Source organism: Dendropsophus ebraccatus, chromosome 9, assembly GCF_027789765.1.
Source record: "Dendropsophus ebraccatus isolate aDenEbr1 chromosome 9, aDenEbr1.pat, whole genome shotgun sequence".
Classification (NCBI taxonomy): domain Eukaryota; kingdom Metazoa; phylum Chordata; class Amphibia; order Anura; family Hylidae; genus Dendropsophus; species Dendropsophus ebraccatus.
This window is the reverse complement of record NC_091462.1, coordinates 65,153,732-65,170,158: the sequence shown is the minus strand read 5'-3', so window position 1 is coordinate 65,170,158 and position 16,427 is coordinate 65,153,732. Positions and strand designations below refer to the sequence as shown.

Below are 16,427 nucleotides of genomic sequence, written 5' to 3'. Positions count from 1 at the left end.
TTCAAAGTTACACCAACATTTTAGTGTAAAAAAATTAAATTTTTCATTTTCACAGCACATTGTTCCACATTTGTGCCTGTCACCAGTGGGGTCCATATTCTCACTATACCCCTTGTTACATTACTTGAGGGGTGTAGTTTCCATAATTGGGTCACTTGTGGGGGGTTTCCAATGTTTTGGCAGCACGGGCACTCTGCGAACCCGACATGGCCTTCATCCTCCATTCCAGCCTCTAAATGGCGCTCTGTCCCTTTGGTGGCTTGCCCTGTGCCCATATGGCACATTATGTACACATATGGGGTAATTTTGTACTCAGGGGAAATTACCCTACACGTTTTGTGTTTATTTTCTCTTTAACCCCTTGTGGAAATGAAAAAAATCAAGGCTAGACTAACATTTAGTGCAAAATTTTTTTTACATTTTTACACTAAATCATTGATCTAGTCTTTATATTTTCATTTTAACATGGGGTTAAAAGATAAAAAAACACAAAATGTGTAGAACACTTTCCCCTGAGTATGGAAATTCCCCACTTGTGGACATAAAGCGCCATGCAGGTGCAGGGTAAGCCTCCAAAGGGAAGGAGCACCATTTGGCTAGAATGGATGATGAATGCCATATCGCATTTACAAAGGCCCTGTGTTGCCAAGACATTGAAAACCCCCCAGAAGTGACCCCATTCTGGAAACTACACCCCTCAAGGAATCTAATAAGCGGTGCAGTGAGGATATGGACTCCTCGATGACGGGCACATTTGTGCTGTGAAAATGAAAAAACGAAATTTTTCACTTTCACGTCACATTGTTCCACATTTGTACCAGTCACCAGTGGGGTCCATATGCTCACTGCACCCCTTGTTAGGTTCCTTGAGGGGTTTAGTTTCCAGAATGGGGTCACTTGTGGGGGGTTTCCAGTGTTTTGGCAGCACGAGGGCCCTTGAAATCCATTCCAGTGAAATTTAGCTTTCAAAGGCCAATTGGCGCTCCTTTGCTTTGGAGGCTCGTCCTGCGCCCGCTTGGCACTTTATGTCCGCATGTGGGGTATTTCCATACTCGGAAGAAACTGCGCTACATGTTTTGTTTTTTGGTTTTTCCTTCTATCCCTTTGTGGAAATAAAAGTTTGAAGGCTAGAACAACATTTCAGTATAAAAAATTAATTAACAATACGCCACATTGTTCTGAAAATCTGTGAAGCACCTGTGGGGTCCAAATGCTCACTGCACCCCTTGTTATATTCCTCGACGGGTGTAGTTTTCTAAATGATGTCCCTTTAGGGGTGTTTTTTATGTTTTGGCACCCCAGAGCCTCTGCCAACCTAAAGTGGTACAGTCAAAAATGACCAAGTATAACGGAGGCGTTGAAATTCACTAGGCACTCCCTTATATCTGAGGCTTGTGGTTGCGTCAAATAGCGCATTAGGGCCACATATGGGGTATTTCCATGAACTGCAGAAACGGGGCAATCAATATTGGGGTGCATTTCTCTGGTAATAGGTTTATAATTATGAAAGATATTGGATTACAATGTGACTCCCCTAAAGGGTTAGAAAAACTTTCTGGATGTGCTTTTGCAGAGTGTGGGGGGTGCAGTTTCTGAAACGGGGTGCTTTGTGGGGCTTTCTAACACACAGTCCCCTCAAATACACTTTAAGGCTGGGTTCACACTACGTATATTTGAGGCTGTATAGCAACCAAAACCAGGAGTGGATTAAAAACACAGAAAGGCTCTGTTCACATAATGTTGTAATTGAGTGGATGGCCGTCATTTAATGGCAAATATTTGCTGTTATTTTAAAACAATGGCTGTTATATTGAAATAATGGCGGTTATTTACTGTTATATGGCGGCCATCCACTCAATTTCAACATTGTGTGAACAGATCCTTTCTGTGTTTTCAATCCACTCCAGGTTTTGGTTGCTATGAGGACCTGACTTGCGGACCTAATACTGCCTGAAATGTACGTAGTGTGAACATAGCCTTAACCTGAACAGGTCCCTAAAAATATCTGATTTTGAAATTTAACTGAAAATTTGAAAATTTGCTGCTAATGTTTTTAGCTTTCTATTGTCTAAAAAAAAAAATAAAAGAAAGTTTAATAAATGCCGCCAACATAAAGTAGACATGTTGCTAATGCTATTTAATATATAATTTATCTGTCATAACCATTTTCTGTATAAGCAGAAAAGTTTCAAAGTTGGAAAAATGCATTTTTTCACAATTTTTCACGTTATTTTGGATTTTTTCATAAAGATTCGTTATAAGTATCGACTCCAATTTACCAGAAATGTAAAGTACAATATGTCACGAGAAAACAATCTCAGAATCAGCCAGATAGGTAAAAGCATTCCCAAGTTAGTAATGAATAAAGTGACACAGGTCATATTCATAAAATTTGCCTCAGTCCTTAAGGCCATATCAGGCCCGGTCCTTAAGGGGTTAAAAGGAGAAGTCCGGTACAAATTTTTATTAAAGTTTTGTATTGCCCCCCAGAAGTTATACAAATCACCATTATACACTTATTACGGGAAATGCACATAAAGTGCTTTTTTCCCAGCACTTACTACTGCTTCATTTCCTGGATAAAATGGTGATGTCATGACCCAGCTCCCAGAGCTGTGCGGGCTATTGCTGCTGGAGAGGATGATGGCAGTGGGATGCTCAATGTCCCTCCAGTGCCCTGTGTCCCCCTGCCATCCTCCTCCAGCAGCCACAGCCTGCACAGGCCTGTGTGTCGGGTTGTGACATCATCACATCGTCATGCGTCCGCAAGAGGTGTTTAGAGTGTGGCCGGACGGCGACCCCGCTCTGAACCGCCGCGATCCCGTGTGCCGTGTGTAGCCCGGGACCGCGACTATTAGCGGGCACGTTCCGATCGCCGTGCCCGCTAATCAGGTAATCAGATGCAGCTGTTAAAGTTGACAGATGCATCAGATTACCTTCTGCAGCACTTCCCTGGTGTCTAGTGGCAGAGATCTCAGTGTCTGGTGCCGGCCAGGGTCTCCGCCGAGATGGCGCTGATCCCGGCTCGGCACTCGTTTGTTTGGTATCGCCTCGCAAAAAAATCCCAAAGTGCAAAATTGCGCATTTTTGGGCGCCTCAAATACAGAAAAAATGTAGTAAAAAGTGATCAAAAAGTTGTATATGCGCAATCAAGGTACCGATAGATAGTAAACATCATGGCGCAAAAAATTACACCTCACACAGCCCCATATACCAAAGCATAAAAGCGCTATAAGTATGGGAATTGAGTGATTTTAAGGAACATATATTTGTTAACAATTGTTTGAATTTTTTACAAGCCATCAGATAAAAGAAAAGTTATACATGTTATATAAAAACGAAAATTGGCTCCGTCCTTAAGAGTTTAAAGGAGAAGTTGGGGCAAAAGCATTTTTTTAACATGTTATTAGTTAGGGAAAGTTAGACAAATTCCTAATATACATTAATTATGGGAAATGCACATTTACTGCTATTTCCCTTAATTTAGTAGATCACGGAGACGTCAAAATCTCAAAAATACCGTGACGTCACAAACCAGGGTGTAATTCCTATGGAGTGTCCAGCAGGGGGCGCATAATATATAGAAGTCAATGAGTACCATTGACTTCTATATATAGTGAGCCCCTGCTAGACACTCATACTATGAGCAGATGATGGGGAAGTAGTACCAGGACTATCCCCATCACCGTCGTCCCTGCTCGTCCGGTCCACTGCTGTAATTGAGGTTCCGGTCTTAGGCCTACTTCCCCCCCCTGAGACCGGGGCCTCAATTACATCAGCGGACCTGCCGGACGAGCAGGGGCGGCGACAGGGGTCCGGGCTGGTCCGCCACTGTAATTGAGGCCCCGGTCTCAGGGGTGAAGTAGGCTTGAGACCGGGGCCTACTACCTCCCTTAAACCGGGACCTCAATTACAGCAGTGGACCCGCCAGAAGAGCAGGGGCGGCGGTGATGGGGATATCCCTGGTACTACTGCCCCATCATCTGCTCATAGTATGAGCAGATGATGGGGAAGTAGTACCAGGGCATATGTGGCAGCGGGGGGGGGGGGGGCGGATTGGGTATGGCCCTGGTACTACTCCCTCATCATCTATCTGCTCATACTATGAGCAGATAGATGATGGGGGAGTGTTACAGTGTGCAGACTCACCTGTTCCATAGACAGCTATTGATTTCAATGGAGTGTCCAGCAGGGGCGCACTATATATAGAAGTCCCCTGTTGGACATTTGAATTATATTGGAATTACACCCTGTTTCGTGACGTCAAGGTATTTCTGAGATTTTAAAGTCTCTGTGATCTACTAAATTAAGGGAAATAGCAGTTAATGTGCATTTCCCATAATTAATGTATATTAGGAATTTGTCTAACTTTCCCTAACTAATAAAATATTTAAAAATGCTTTTGCCCAAACTTCTCCTTTAACCCCTTAGTAACCAACGATACGGCTTTTTACCACGGTCACTAAGGGGCCTTATTCTGCTGCCATCAGCTTTTTACGGCGATGGCAGAGAATAAGATAGCGGGGCCGGAAAGGCCCCCACCCCATCCCCTCATCTACCGGAGGTAGCTAAGGGGTTGGGGCAATGTCTGGGGTCCCGATCGCCGCTATTAACGTTATAGCGATGGCCGCCGGTAACTGGCATTGCCGGAGCCGCCGCCGCCTTTCATCTCCCCCCACCGTGAATCCACAGCGGGGGGAGATGAAATAAGTATCCATCAGACCTCAGATTAGCCCCACCATCACTGTGAACAGACATAGTCTGTTCGCAGTGATGGAAAATAAAAAATGAATGAAAGCCCCATGCTCTCCGCCACTGGAGATCATGGGGCAGTGATCAAGGACCCCCCTGTTGGGTCCCGGTACAAGCAATCAGCGGTATATACTATATATCGCTGATCGCTTGTACCATGTGCTCCCAGCACTTTTTATCCCCTGTCACCATGAATAATTAGTGTGGGGCAGTGATCGGGGACCCCCCTGTACAAGCGATCAGCGGTATATACTATATACCGCTGATCGCTTGTGCCATGTGGAGCCCGGCACTTTTTATCCCCGGTCACCATAAATGATTGGTGACAGGGGATAAAAATGAAGAGTCAGTCCCCCCCAAGTCGACCCCCACCCCCCCCTGCCCCATATAGTCACCGGATCCAGGGAGGTCCTTCCTCCTCGGCGTCCAGGCTGGTTATCAAGTGCGCATGCACTCCATAACCAGCCAACTCTGAAAATTTAAGGTGACAGAGACCAATTTGGTCTCTGTCACTGATCTATGATTACTGTGATAGAAAATATCACAGTAATCATAGTAATACAGTGAAAATGAATGTGTAAAAGTACAAAAAGTGAAAAACATACAAAAAAATAAAACACACTTTATTATAGTAATAATTGCAGTTTACTCCCAAATTACCCCTAACCACCCCAGGTTGCCCGTAACCACCCCAGGTTGCCCGTAACCACCCCAGGTTGCCCGTAATCACGCCAGATTACATGTAACCACCAGACGTTGACCGTAACCACCCTAAATTGCCAGTGACCCCCTCAGGTTGCCCGTAATCACCCCAGATTACATGCAACCCACAGATTGCATGCAACCACTGCACGTCGCCTCTAACCACCCCAAATTGCCAATGACCCCCTCCAGATTACCGTAACCACGCCAGATTACATGTACCCACCCTAGATTACCTATAAGCACTTCAGTTTATCCGTAACCACCCCATGTTGTCCGTAACCACCCCATGTTGTCCGTAACCACCCCATGTTGTCCGTAACCACCCCATGTTGCCCGTAACCACCCCATGTTGCCCGTAACCACCCCATGTTGCCCGTAACCACCCCATGTTGCCCGTTACCACCCCTTGTTGCCCGTAACCACCCCACGTTTCCCGTAACCACAGCAGGTTGCCTGTAACCACCCTAGATTGTCTGTAACCAGAAAAGTTGGTCCGTATCCACCCCTGGTTGCTCATAACCACCCCACGTTGCCCATAACCACCCCACGTTTCCCGTAACCCTAGCAGGTTGCCTGTAACCACCCTAGGTTGTCTGTAACCACAGCAGGTTGTCCGTATCCACCCCATGTTGCCTGTAACCACCCCACTTTGCCAGTAATAACCCCACCTTGTCTGTAACCACCCCAGGTTGCCGTAACCACAGCAGGTTGACAGTGACCACCCCAGGTTTCCCGTAACCACCCCACATTACCAGTAATCTAATTTTTTTTATTTTATTTTAGTAACGTCGCTATTCTAATAACTATTACTAGCTGCGGTTTTGCTCCAGCAAATTGGCGCTCCCTTCCTTCTGAGCCCTGCTGTGTGCCCATACAGTGGTTTATGCCCACATATGGGGTACCGTTCTACTCAGGAGAACCTGCGTTACAGATTCTGGGGTACATTTTTTTTTCCTTTTCCTTGTGAAATTTAGAAATTTCAAACTAAACCAACATATTATTGGAAAAATTCGAGTTTTTCATTTTTACGGTCTAGTTTTGAATACTTTCCTCTAAAACCTGTGGGGTCAAAATGCTCACCACACCCCAAAATGAATTCTTTGAGGGGTTCACTTTCCAAAATGGGGTGACTTATGGCGAGATTTTACTCTGCTGACGCTACAGGGGCTCTGCAAACGCACCTGGCGCTCAGAAACTTCAGCAAAATCTGCATTGGAAAAGCAAATTGGCGCTCCTTCTCTTCTGAGCCTCGCTCTGTGCCCATACAGTGGTTTATGCCCACATATGGGGTACCTTTTTACTCAGGAGAACCTGCGTTACAAATTTTGGGGTGCTTTTTCTCTCATGTTCCTTTTGAAAATGAGAAACTTTAATCTAAACAAATATATTATTGGAAAATTTTAATTTTCCATTTTTTTTACGGCCTAATGGTGAATACTTTCCTCCAGCCCCTGTAGGGTTAAAATGCTCATTATACCCCAAGATGAATTCTTTAAGGTGTCTAGTTTCCAAAATGGGGTCACTTATGGGGGTTTTTAGGATACAAGCCTTTTAAATTCATTTAAAAAAAGAACTGGTCCTGAACTGAACACCCTAAAAAAGTAAAATATGTTTACCAAATTATGCCAGAATAAAGAGGACTTATTGGTAATGTGACTTAGTAACTAATTTATGTGCTACGATTTTTTTTTTTTTTTTTTAGAAGCAGAGAATTTCAAAGTTCATAAAATGCAATTTTTTTTTTCATGATATTTTGATGTTTTTCACAAAAAACACACAAAGTAGTGACCAAATTGTGCCACTAACATAAAGTGTCATATGTGCCAAAAAAAATAATCTCAGAATCAGCATACGTTAAAGCATCACTGAGCTGTAAGCGCTTAAAGTGAGACAGGTCAGATTTTGAAAAATGAGCCTGGTCATTAAGGCCCAAACTAGCTGCAGCACGAAGGAGTTAAGTCTTGATGCAGTAGTAAGTGCAGGGAAAAAATCACTTAATAAGCATTTGCCGTAATAAGTGTATATTGGTGATTTGTATAACTTTTGGGGGGCAATACAAAACTTTAGAATAAAATTTCACCGGACTTTACGTTTTTTTTTTTTTTTTTTTTTTTTAACTCAAAACAACCATTTTAATGACAAATTATTAAATTGGCGTTCTTTCTGAAGGAAAAAAACAGGTATTCTAGCGCCTCCTTTTAAAATTTTGCTTTAAGGCGTTCAGAGAATACACATTACTGTGATGCCGACGCATTTCAAAACAAACATTTCAGATGGAATTGGTTATATGTGATGTTTACTTTAGCTACTACCTGGCATACATTTTTAAGCGTTATTCTAGAATTATAAGTGTCAAGTCTCCTAATAAATGTGGTACAATTCATGACGTTGTTCTTGTGAAATGCCAGTCTGAATAGATTCACCCTTTATCCAGAGCTTTCCACCTTTGCCATTAAAAACCATGCTGTGTAAACGCTGCCTCTTACTGCAGTTTTGAATCAAAATCGGGTTTGAATCATAATAAACTACATGTTATAAAGAACCAATACTTTATTTCTCTTGAAACATGAGTAGAAGTAGCATGTGTTCTTTTGGCTGTGTTCACTCACAGTGTTTTTGTTGCATTTTTTGCAAAATTAGAGCAAAAATGACATTATTTTACTGCAAACGCGATTTGCTGTAAAATAGGGTAAAAATAGCTGTTACAAAGCCATGTGTGAACGCAGCCATATATAATCTAATTAATTATTATATGCACGTGGCCAGAGGCCGCACTCTCCCCACCAGTGCTGCAGCGTACAAGTGTTGTCTCCTGTGTGGCTTGCAGAGTATGAAGAGAGATAAAGAACACCGAGCAGGACATCGCTGCAGCCTGCCTGTATTTATGGTCAAAAGGTCTTTCCTGACTGTAAAAGTAGCCATGGGCATTTGCAGGAGGCCTTTTGCTCCCATACACTTTTCCTAAACGTTTAGTGGACCATGTTGACCTTACATGCTGGTCGTCAATGGAAGGAAGATGGGCCTCTCCCTTCCAACCACCAACAGATGATGCTTGTGGCTATAGGGGTCAGGTGTGATGGAAAATCATCGCCCAAGCAGTCCCATCCCCATGGAGAACACAGGGGCGTTTGTTTTACACAAGAATGATAGGGGCAAACAATCTCAGAGCTCTTTCTTAAGCTGTCCTCATACTATTTTTAATATGGCAGTAACATGCACTTTTTGTTTTGATTGGTGAAGTTATTGAGATAGCACATGCTAAAAACGTACTGTGGGAACACTGATTAAAGCCACAAATACATGATTTGGTGCAATGGAACTCAAGTGGCCTGTCCATCACCCCATCCTTTAGAATATCTCTGAGATTAATTGGAATGTGGATTGTGTGCCAGACCTTTTCAAACATCAGTGTTTGATCTTGCAAATGCATTTTTGGCTGGTTGAGCACACACAATGTAGAAGCAGGGCCGTTACAGAAGAGTGGTGGTGGCTAGTTTGTGTGAAAGGGGCTCTGTATTAACATCTATAGTTTAAAATGAGGTGTCCTGCCAGCTGATATAAGTGTTCTAGTCAGATGTCTACATACACTTGGCCATACCGTGTGCACAAAATGTATAAGAATGTAATAAAACATTGATGACTTAGGACTACTTAAAGGATTTAGTTTGTGTTCTACATTTGTTTTTAAATTAATGTAGGTGTAAAGAATTAATCTTGGCGACTTCAAGAGCTTTATTTGACTTGATTGATGAAGACACACAACAGGTTTGTGTTTATTTATGGTATATTTGTGTGTTTTTTTTTTCTTTGCCTCTATGGGTTTTCTACTCGGGCAACTGAATTAAAAAGGCTCAAGCAAAATGGCAGTTCCTATAACAATGTACAAAAAATAGCAAGAAAATAGAAGCATATCAGAAAAAAGAACATGTATCAGTACCTAGCTCTAATCAGTAAAAGAAAATCTTGGGAATAATTCCTTTATTCTATTTTGATTCCATTACTTTAGTCACCAGCACACAGAATTGTTACTTTATGAGAATTGCATGTATTTCCTGAGAAAAAAAGTCAGGTCAGAATTAGTGTCATGTCCTTTTTAACAATCCCAGTATTATTGGGAATGACACCTCTCAAAAAATGTCACCTTTTTTTCTTGTAGATTTTCAGTGTAAGTCTTAACGTGTTACTGTCCTTATAACTTTCAAAATCTAAATCCACAGTAGATGTGATATAAAACAAGTCTGTAATGTACGTTCATTATTTATTTTGTAGTTATCATGGAAAAAACAGCATTTTCTGTGTTTAGACTCTTCTCGACCCCCCCCCCCCCCCCCCCCCCCCCCCCCCCCCCCCAAAAAAAAAAAAAGTCCAAACATGTTTCCCAGGTGATCTGTGTGCTCACATATAAGGGCAGTCATGTGACTGAGTGACAGTGAGCCCTGACACTCTGCACTGGTCGGTACTTCTTATATACATCTTACAACATACAAATATATAACTGATTTCTTACCCTACCCACTCTTGACACCGAAAGAAGGGGAGAGAGGGACAAAAAAAAACAAACAAACAAAAAACACAACCCCTTTGTCCTTAACCACCTTCCAAAGTTAAAGTCAACCGGGGACCCCAAGTATTCTGATTTTTGCTTTTTCTGGTAATGGATTTCTTCATAAACCTGTTTTTTCCTGATTGCATTTAACCAGTGTTTCTTATTAAATGAATTTGGATTTATCCAGTTTTGAAGGATCAATAACCTATAAATACCAGTTTTGTCATTGAAGGGGTACTCCGGCAGTGATAAAAAAAAACGGAAAAAAAAACCCAATCAATCATAAACATAGTTTTAAGAGAAACAGTTTGCTGATCTCAGGGAGACCAGCCAAACAACAACAGATATCCCTCTGGGAAGGACCCAGCCAAGGGGTGGCTCCTGTAAGGAAACCATCAAAGCCACCATATTAAGTGGCCCTATAAGTCAATGTAATGACAAGGGAAAAACCAAGGCCAGGTAACCATCCACATACAGCTGTTTTAGGGTGTTGCCCCTCATCAGTGTGGAGCAGGATTCTGGCTAGGTGTGAGCAATGCCTAGTAGAGCCATAAGAGAAACAGATCGCTGATCTTAGGGGGCAATGCACCTAGGACTTCACTGCATTGAACGCTTTCACTAGCAGCCAACAGTGTTGTAGTTTAGCTGGTCTCCCTGAGATCAGCGATCTGTTTTTTTTATGGCTCTACTAGGCATTGCTCCACCTAGCCAGAATCCTGCTCCACACTGATGAGGGGCAACACCCGAAACAACTGTATGTGGATAGTTACCTGGCCTTGGTTTTTCCCTTGTCATTAAATTGACTTATAGGGCCACTTAATATGGTGGTTTTGGTGGTTTCCTTACAGGAGCTACACCGTGGCTGGGTCCTTCCCAGAGGGATATCTGGCTAGTCCTGTGTGTTGAGACTCTTTGATGAGGCTCCACGGCCTCTTCTTTTGCATAAACATAGACTCCCGAGGGGTGGTAAATGTAAAAACTATCTCTATTCACCTTCCTGCTGTTTTCAGGTCCCTGAAACTCCAGCTGGTGTAATCATTTTTCCTTTTTTTTCCTGGTTTGGGCTTTCCCATGATGCACTTTGTCTCCTGTGATGTCTAACTGACTCTGTAAAACTGTTAAATTGGCTTACATCTTGTTCAGCCAATCAGAGCTGAGCAACCTGTGTCGTCTGACAAAAGAGGCTGGCTTAACGGCTTAGACCCTCCTCCCTCTTGATGTCATTGTCACAAAATGGCTGCCACAGAGCAGCTTGGGGCAACAGTCATTAGGTAAGAATAAGTTTACTTAACTTCCTGGTGGGAGATTTAGGGGGAAAAGATTGGGAAAGGGGGCAAATAGGTGATTGAAGCATATTACAAAGTTATATAACTTTGTAATGTGTTTCAATTACTGGGGAAAAGCTTTTCGCTAGAGTACCCCTTTAACGGTAAGTTGCAAAAGTGCACCCCAATATCAAAGTGAGAGCATTATATGGTATTACCATTCCTTTTTCCTTGCCCATATGCTCCACAACCTCTTTCCAAAATTTCTGTACTTTATTACACCTCCAAAGCATGTAAATGTAGTTTGCTCCTTGCCCTCCACATCTTGAGCACGTGCCCCCCTGCCTTCGTCCCATTTTCTATAAAATACTTGGAGGAAAGTGCAACCTGTTAACAATGTTTAGTTGAATGATTTGGTGACTCCTATTAATTGAAGCTTCCCCCCCACTCTCTAACGCACTACACCGTGCTTCATATTAGGGCTGGGCGGTATACCGCAAAAATACCGATACAGTCACTGGCGTCGGTTAACCGACCTCAACTCTGCCAGGACGGTATCTGCGGTATTCCCCCCCCCCCCCCCACCCGGCGGCCGCGTGCTCTGGTGCAGGGAGAGAGAGGGGTCCCGCGTGGAGAGGTGAAGGCTGGAAAGCTGATGATCCGATTCACCTCCTGATCCCAGCCAGGACGCACATATACTGCTGCAGGGGAAGGGATGGAAGATCCTGCTGTGACAGGCTGCACACAGACAGCAGGGCCCCCTCCAGTGAGTGCTTTGTGCTGCTGCTGCCGGGGGCTCACTTCTAGCTTCTCTGGAAGCTGCACGGTGAGCCCTGCCCCCCCTCTCCCGCATATACAGTTGGGGTCAGGTATCGGTCGGCAACACCATGCTTCACTGGCCACTGCACTCTGTACCGCACAGGAATTCTCGGAGCCCCATTATGTTTTGTCAGTGCTGGAAGCGGCCATGTGTGACGCTCAGTCCGGAACACAGATATATGTGCTACATCACTGCGTGACAGGGGCCGAGGATTCCTGTGCGGGAGAGAGAGAGCGGTGCCCGGGGGAACATGGAGGTGCCGACCTATACCTGACCCCCTGCAGCCACTGAGTGACTGGGGATGGATGGATGGATAGATAGAAGATAGATAGATGATATGATATAGATAGATGATATAGATAGATAGAATATCTATCTATCTCCTATCTATCTATCTCCTATCTATCTCCTATCTATGTATCTCCTATCTATCTATCTATCTATCTATCTCCTATCTATCTATCATGTATCTATATCATCTATCTATCTCCTCTCTCTATCTCCTATCTATCTGTCTATACATACATACACGCGCACACACACACACACACACACACACACACACACATATATGTGTGTGTGTATGTATAGACAGATAGGAGATAGATAGATAGATGATATAGATACATAGGAGATAGATGATATACGAAGATAGGAGATAGATAGATAGATAGGAGATAGATGATATAGATACACTCTGATGGTAATACAAACGTGAATTTATTACATATAACAATGTGCAGCAAACTTTACAAGTAATATACGATGTTTCGCCGTTTCCTACGCCATTTTCAAGTGGCACTCTCATCCCACCCCATCTTCATGTATTTAATCTTTTTTTTTCAACCAACACAAGACTAAAAAGCTGCCCTCAGGAGACCGGACCTAGATTTCTGGTATAGGTTTCTTTTACAGCATGATAACAAAAAAAAATGAATGTATCTTACAAACTTGCTTTATTTCACATCTACTGTTGATTTATATTTTTTAAAATTATAATGACAGGGACACTAACAAGTAAATCTAGTTGGCAGATCTTGGGTGCATGTGATCCCTTATTGACATAATGTTAGCTTTTAAAGAAATATATTTTTCCAGTGTTTTCCTTTGTGTGGCTGTATGAAGCAGCTCTATTCTTTCCTATGGAACAACAGAAACAGCCAAGTTTGCCGTACTCTGCTCTTTCCGTCGCTGCATAGTAATGAAAAGAGCAGCGGGTCGTGTGCCGACCTGGGGCTCTATTCATAACAGATCCGACGGGGTCCGCTATGGAGATCGCCGTGGGGATCAGGGATCAGACCCCTGAAATCTCCTACTTTTCCCCTATCCTGTAAATAAATACATTTTGTGTCACTGCATTCTAGGAGTCATAGGTGTTGTCCGGGATAAATACTTAATCAACCATGCTGAGGTGGACATGATTAATGTATACTTGCTGCTCCTCCTCTGCCAAACTGCTGGTTCCTGGGCCACCCGCTCTGTGCTGCTGTCAGTGTTTTGAGAACTCCGCTGACGTGCTGTTCCCATAGGTAGTGGCCACTCAGCAGACACTATGCTGATTTGCTGTGTCCTATAGGAATGACATGTATTACAGCTGGGATCCAGCTGTTCTAACAAGCGGAACAACACACACTGTAACAGAGCTCCATCCCTGCCTGGAGTTTTCTCTATTGTCTGCCGCATGTAAATGGTTAAACTTCTGGAAACTGACTCCACTGCCTTCCTGGCAGTTGCAGCAGGATCCTAGCTGTTTTCTGGTGTAGTTACAGAGGTAAAGGGGTTGGAGGTAAACCTGACCTTTTGTTAACATATCTTTTCATTGCACCTACAGTAGGTGTGCAATATGTTATTTGTTTTCTTACAAATATTATTTGTTTTCTAACAAATTACTGCAATAGATGGTGTTATTTTTCTTGCAATGATGCTGCATTCCACTCCTTTCAGTTTGGAATTTTGTACTAAAACATGTACATGTTTAATTCTCAATGCTGATTAGATAACAGAAGACTCAAATAAAAGAATGGCTGTTTTAAAACATCACTTTGTCAGACACCCAGCAAAACTATATGAGTCGTCCTATGAAACAACCATAAATGTTCCAGGTATGTTAAAGCTTGCCAAGTATCTGTGGTAGTACTTGACCCTTTAAATGGTCCTTGTCATTTCAGAAATCTTTCCTCCATTTCATAGCCAATGTTCTATTTGTAAATCAATTCATTTACCAAAAATGATTCCTTTTTGTAATGACTTCCTTACAAACTGCTTTTCACTGTCTAGAATATATATAGAATCATTAGATTTGATGAGCCAAAAATGTTTTTCGAAAATGATTTTCCAATATATTTAATTTTTTTGTGGCTAATGTGTTAGGCAACATTCACATGTTCCGTAGTCCTGAAGTCAGGCCTGTAGCTTACATTTCGTGCACGAAACATGTGAGTGTTGCCTTGTTGTCATAGAAACTTATGATATATCATGTAGATGTCACACCATGACAGGGTCTTTAAAGATTATTCTATTTCTGCCACTACCCCAAGCAAATTTACTGAAAGGTGGTAGACATTTGGAAAAAGGAGTTTGGAGATCTTACAGACAAGGCTATGACAAGACATTAGAAGACATTAAAGGGGTAGTGCGGCGCTAAAAAATTATTCACAGAATAATAACTTTGTAATGTGTGTTATGTCTGTGAATAGCCCCCTTCCCTGTGTCCCACCACCCCCACCCGTGTACCCGGAAGTGTTGGTGCATTATACATTACCTGATCCGTGTCGAGGGCCGTCCGCCATTTTGTGCCAAACGTCATCTTCAGAAGGACGGCCGAGTCGCTGCCGGCGGCCGGTATTCGGAACAGACGGAGCTGTTCGCCGGCCGGCCGAAGAAGACGTCACTGAATGAAGATCGGAGACTGGTATCGGCACGTGACAGGAGAGTATAGCGCACCACACTTCCGGGTACACGGGTGGGGGTAGTGGGACACGGGGAAGGGGGCCATTCACAGACATAACATACATTACAAAGTTGTATAACTTTGTAATGTGTGTTATTCTGGGAATAATTCTTTACTGCCGCACTACCCCTTTAAGAAAGTGAGGGATAACATCCCTTTTGAGAACATTTGTTCTTCCAAACCAGGAAAGAGTGGTAAATAATTATCTCTTTAGGGCTTCTGCTGATTATGAAATTATTGAGCCAAATCTTCATCATACCCAAGTTAATTTTTAAGTTACTTGGGTAACCAAACCTTGCAAATTCACTGAGCGTCAAGGGCAGAGAGAAGTGGGGCTGAGTAACATTATAGGAGTGTATAGAGCAGCATTAATCTGCTGAGGGCCAAATTGTAGACTACATCTTTGTGGACCTGGCTTTGTGCACCTAAGTTTTGTGCACAGGAGCAGTGTTATGCCTTATTCCCATGTTCATGGAAGGCCTTTAGTAAATATCCGAGCCGCGCGGCTGCTTGGTTACAGCACCTTGCATATTCATACAGTTTTCGTGCTCCCTGTAGCGTATTGGAGATTACACTACACTACAGGCCTTCTACATCTGCATTGTCTGTGAAACACGGAACGTGGGAATAAGGCCTTACAAGTACATGTTACTCAATATTTTTTCCTTCGCTAGTATTATGGTGCCTAGACCAAAAGACCAAAAAATAGCCACTTTCACTTGATATTATAGTAGATACTATACATTCCAGTGTTCTCTAGAACTAATGTAGACTGTACCTCCTGATATACAGTACATGTATTCTATTATCTTGCTATTTAACAATTAACCTCAAATATGTTAAAACTATTGAGTTATGTTTTTAAAGTTGATAAATATTTTCTATTTGATGTCTTAATTTCAGAAACCTCAAGATGGATATTTATCAAAACAAGAGTCTGGGGCCTTATGGTTACAAAGGTAAGTTTATCCCATTTAAGTGCTAAGTGGATTTTATTCAGATTTATTTATTGAAACCTTATAATTAGGGGCTTAAAAACAAAAGGCCTATATATACTTCAAATACTGTATAAATTAACTTTAGAAGTATAAAACATTAACCTTTACTGGAATATATTTAAAATGTTGCTGAATAGCAAAACACACTAAAACCCACAATTACAAAACATAAATAGGTCTTACCACTCCACTCAATAACGGATGGCATACTTGAGTGCATGGGAGAGTTTTCATATGACTATTCCTTCAGAGGATTAAATGCAGTGCTAGGTGCGGGAGATGTACGTCCCAAGTCCACATCAGCTAAAGGTGAAACAAACGGGCATAGCAAAGGGTTGCAGCTGCCAATCCCTATTTTGCCCTATTCTGTGTGTACATATATATATTTATA

At 42.5% G+C, this 16,427-nt stretch overlaps 1 protein-coding gene across 2 annotated transcripts in view; it reads left to right on the top strand.

Moving 5' to 3' along the window:
- Positions 1-16,427, top strand: part of PGAP1 (post-GPI attachment to proteins inositol deacylase 1) — a 321,065-nt gene that overhangs the window by 148,206 nt on the left and 156,432 nt on the right. For both annotated transcript variants that reach the window (XM_069983559.1, XM_069983560.1), the window contains 3 exons: positions 9,156-9,222; positions 14,085-14,190; positions 15,942-15,997. In XM_069983559.1, the coding sequence (XP_069839660.1) occupies positions 9,156-9,222; positions 14,085-14,190; positions 15,942-15,997 (229 nt within the window). The remainder of the gene's footprint in view (positions 1-9,155; positions 9,223-14,084; positions 14,191-15,941; positions 15,998-16,427) is intronic.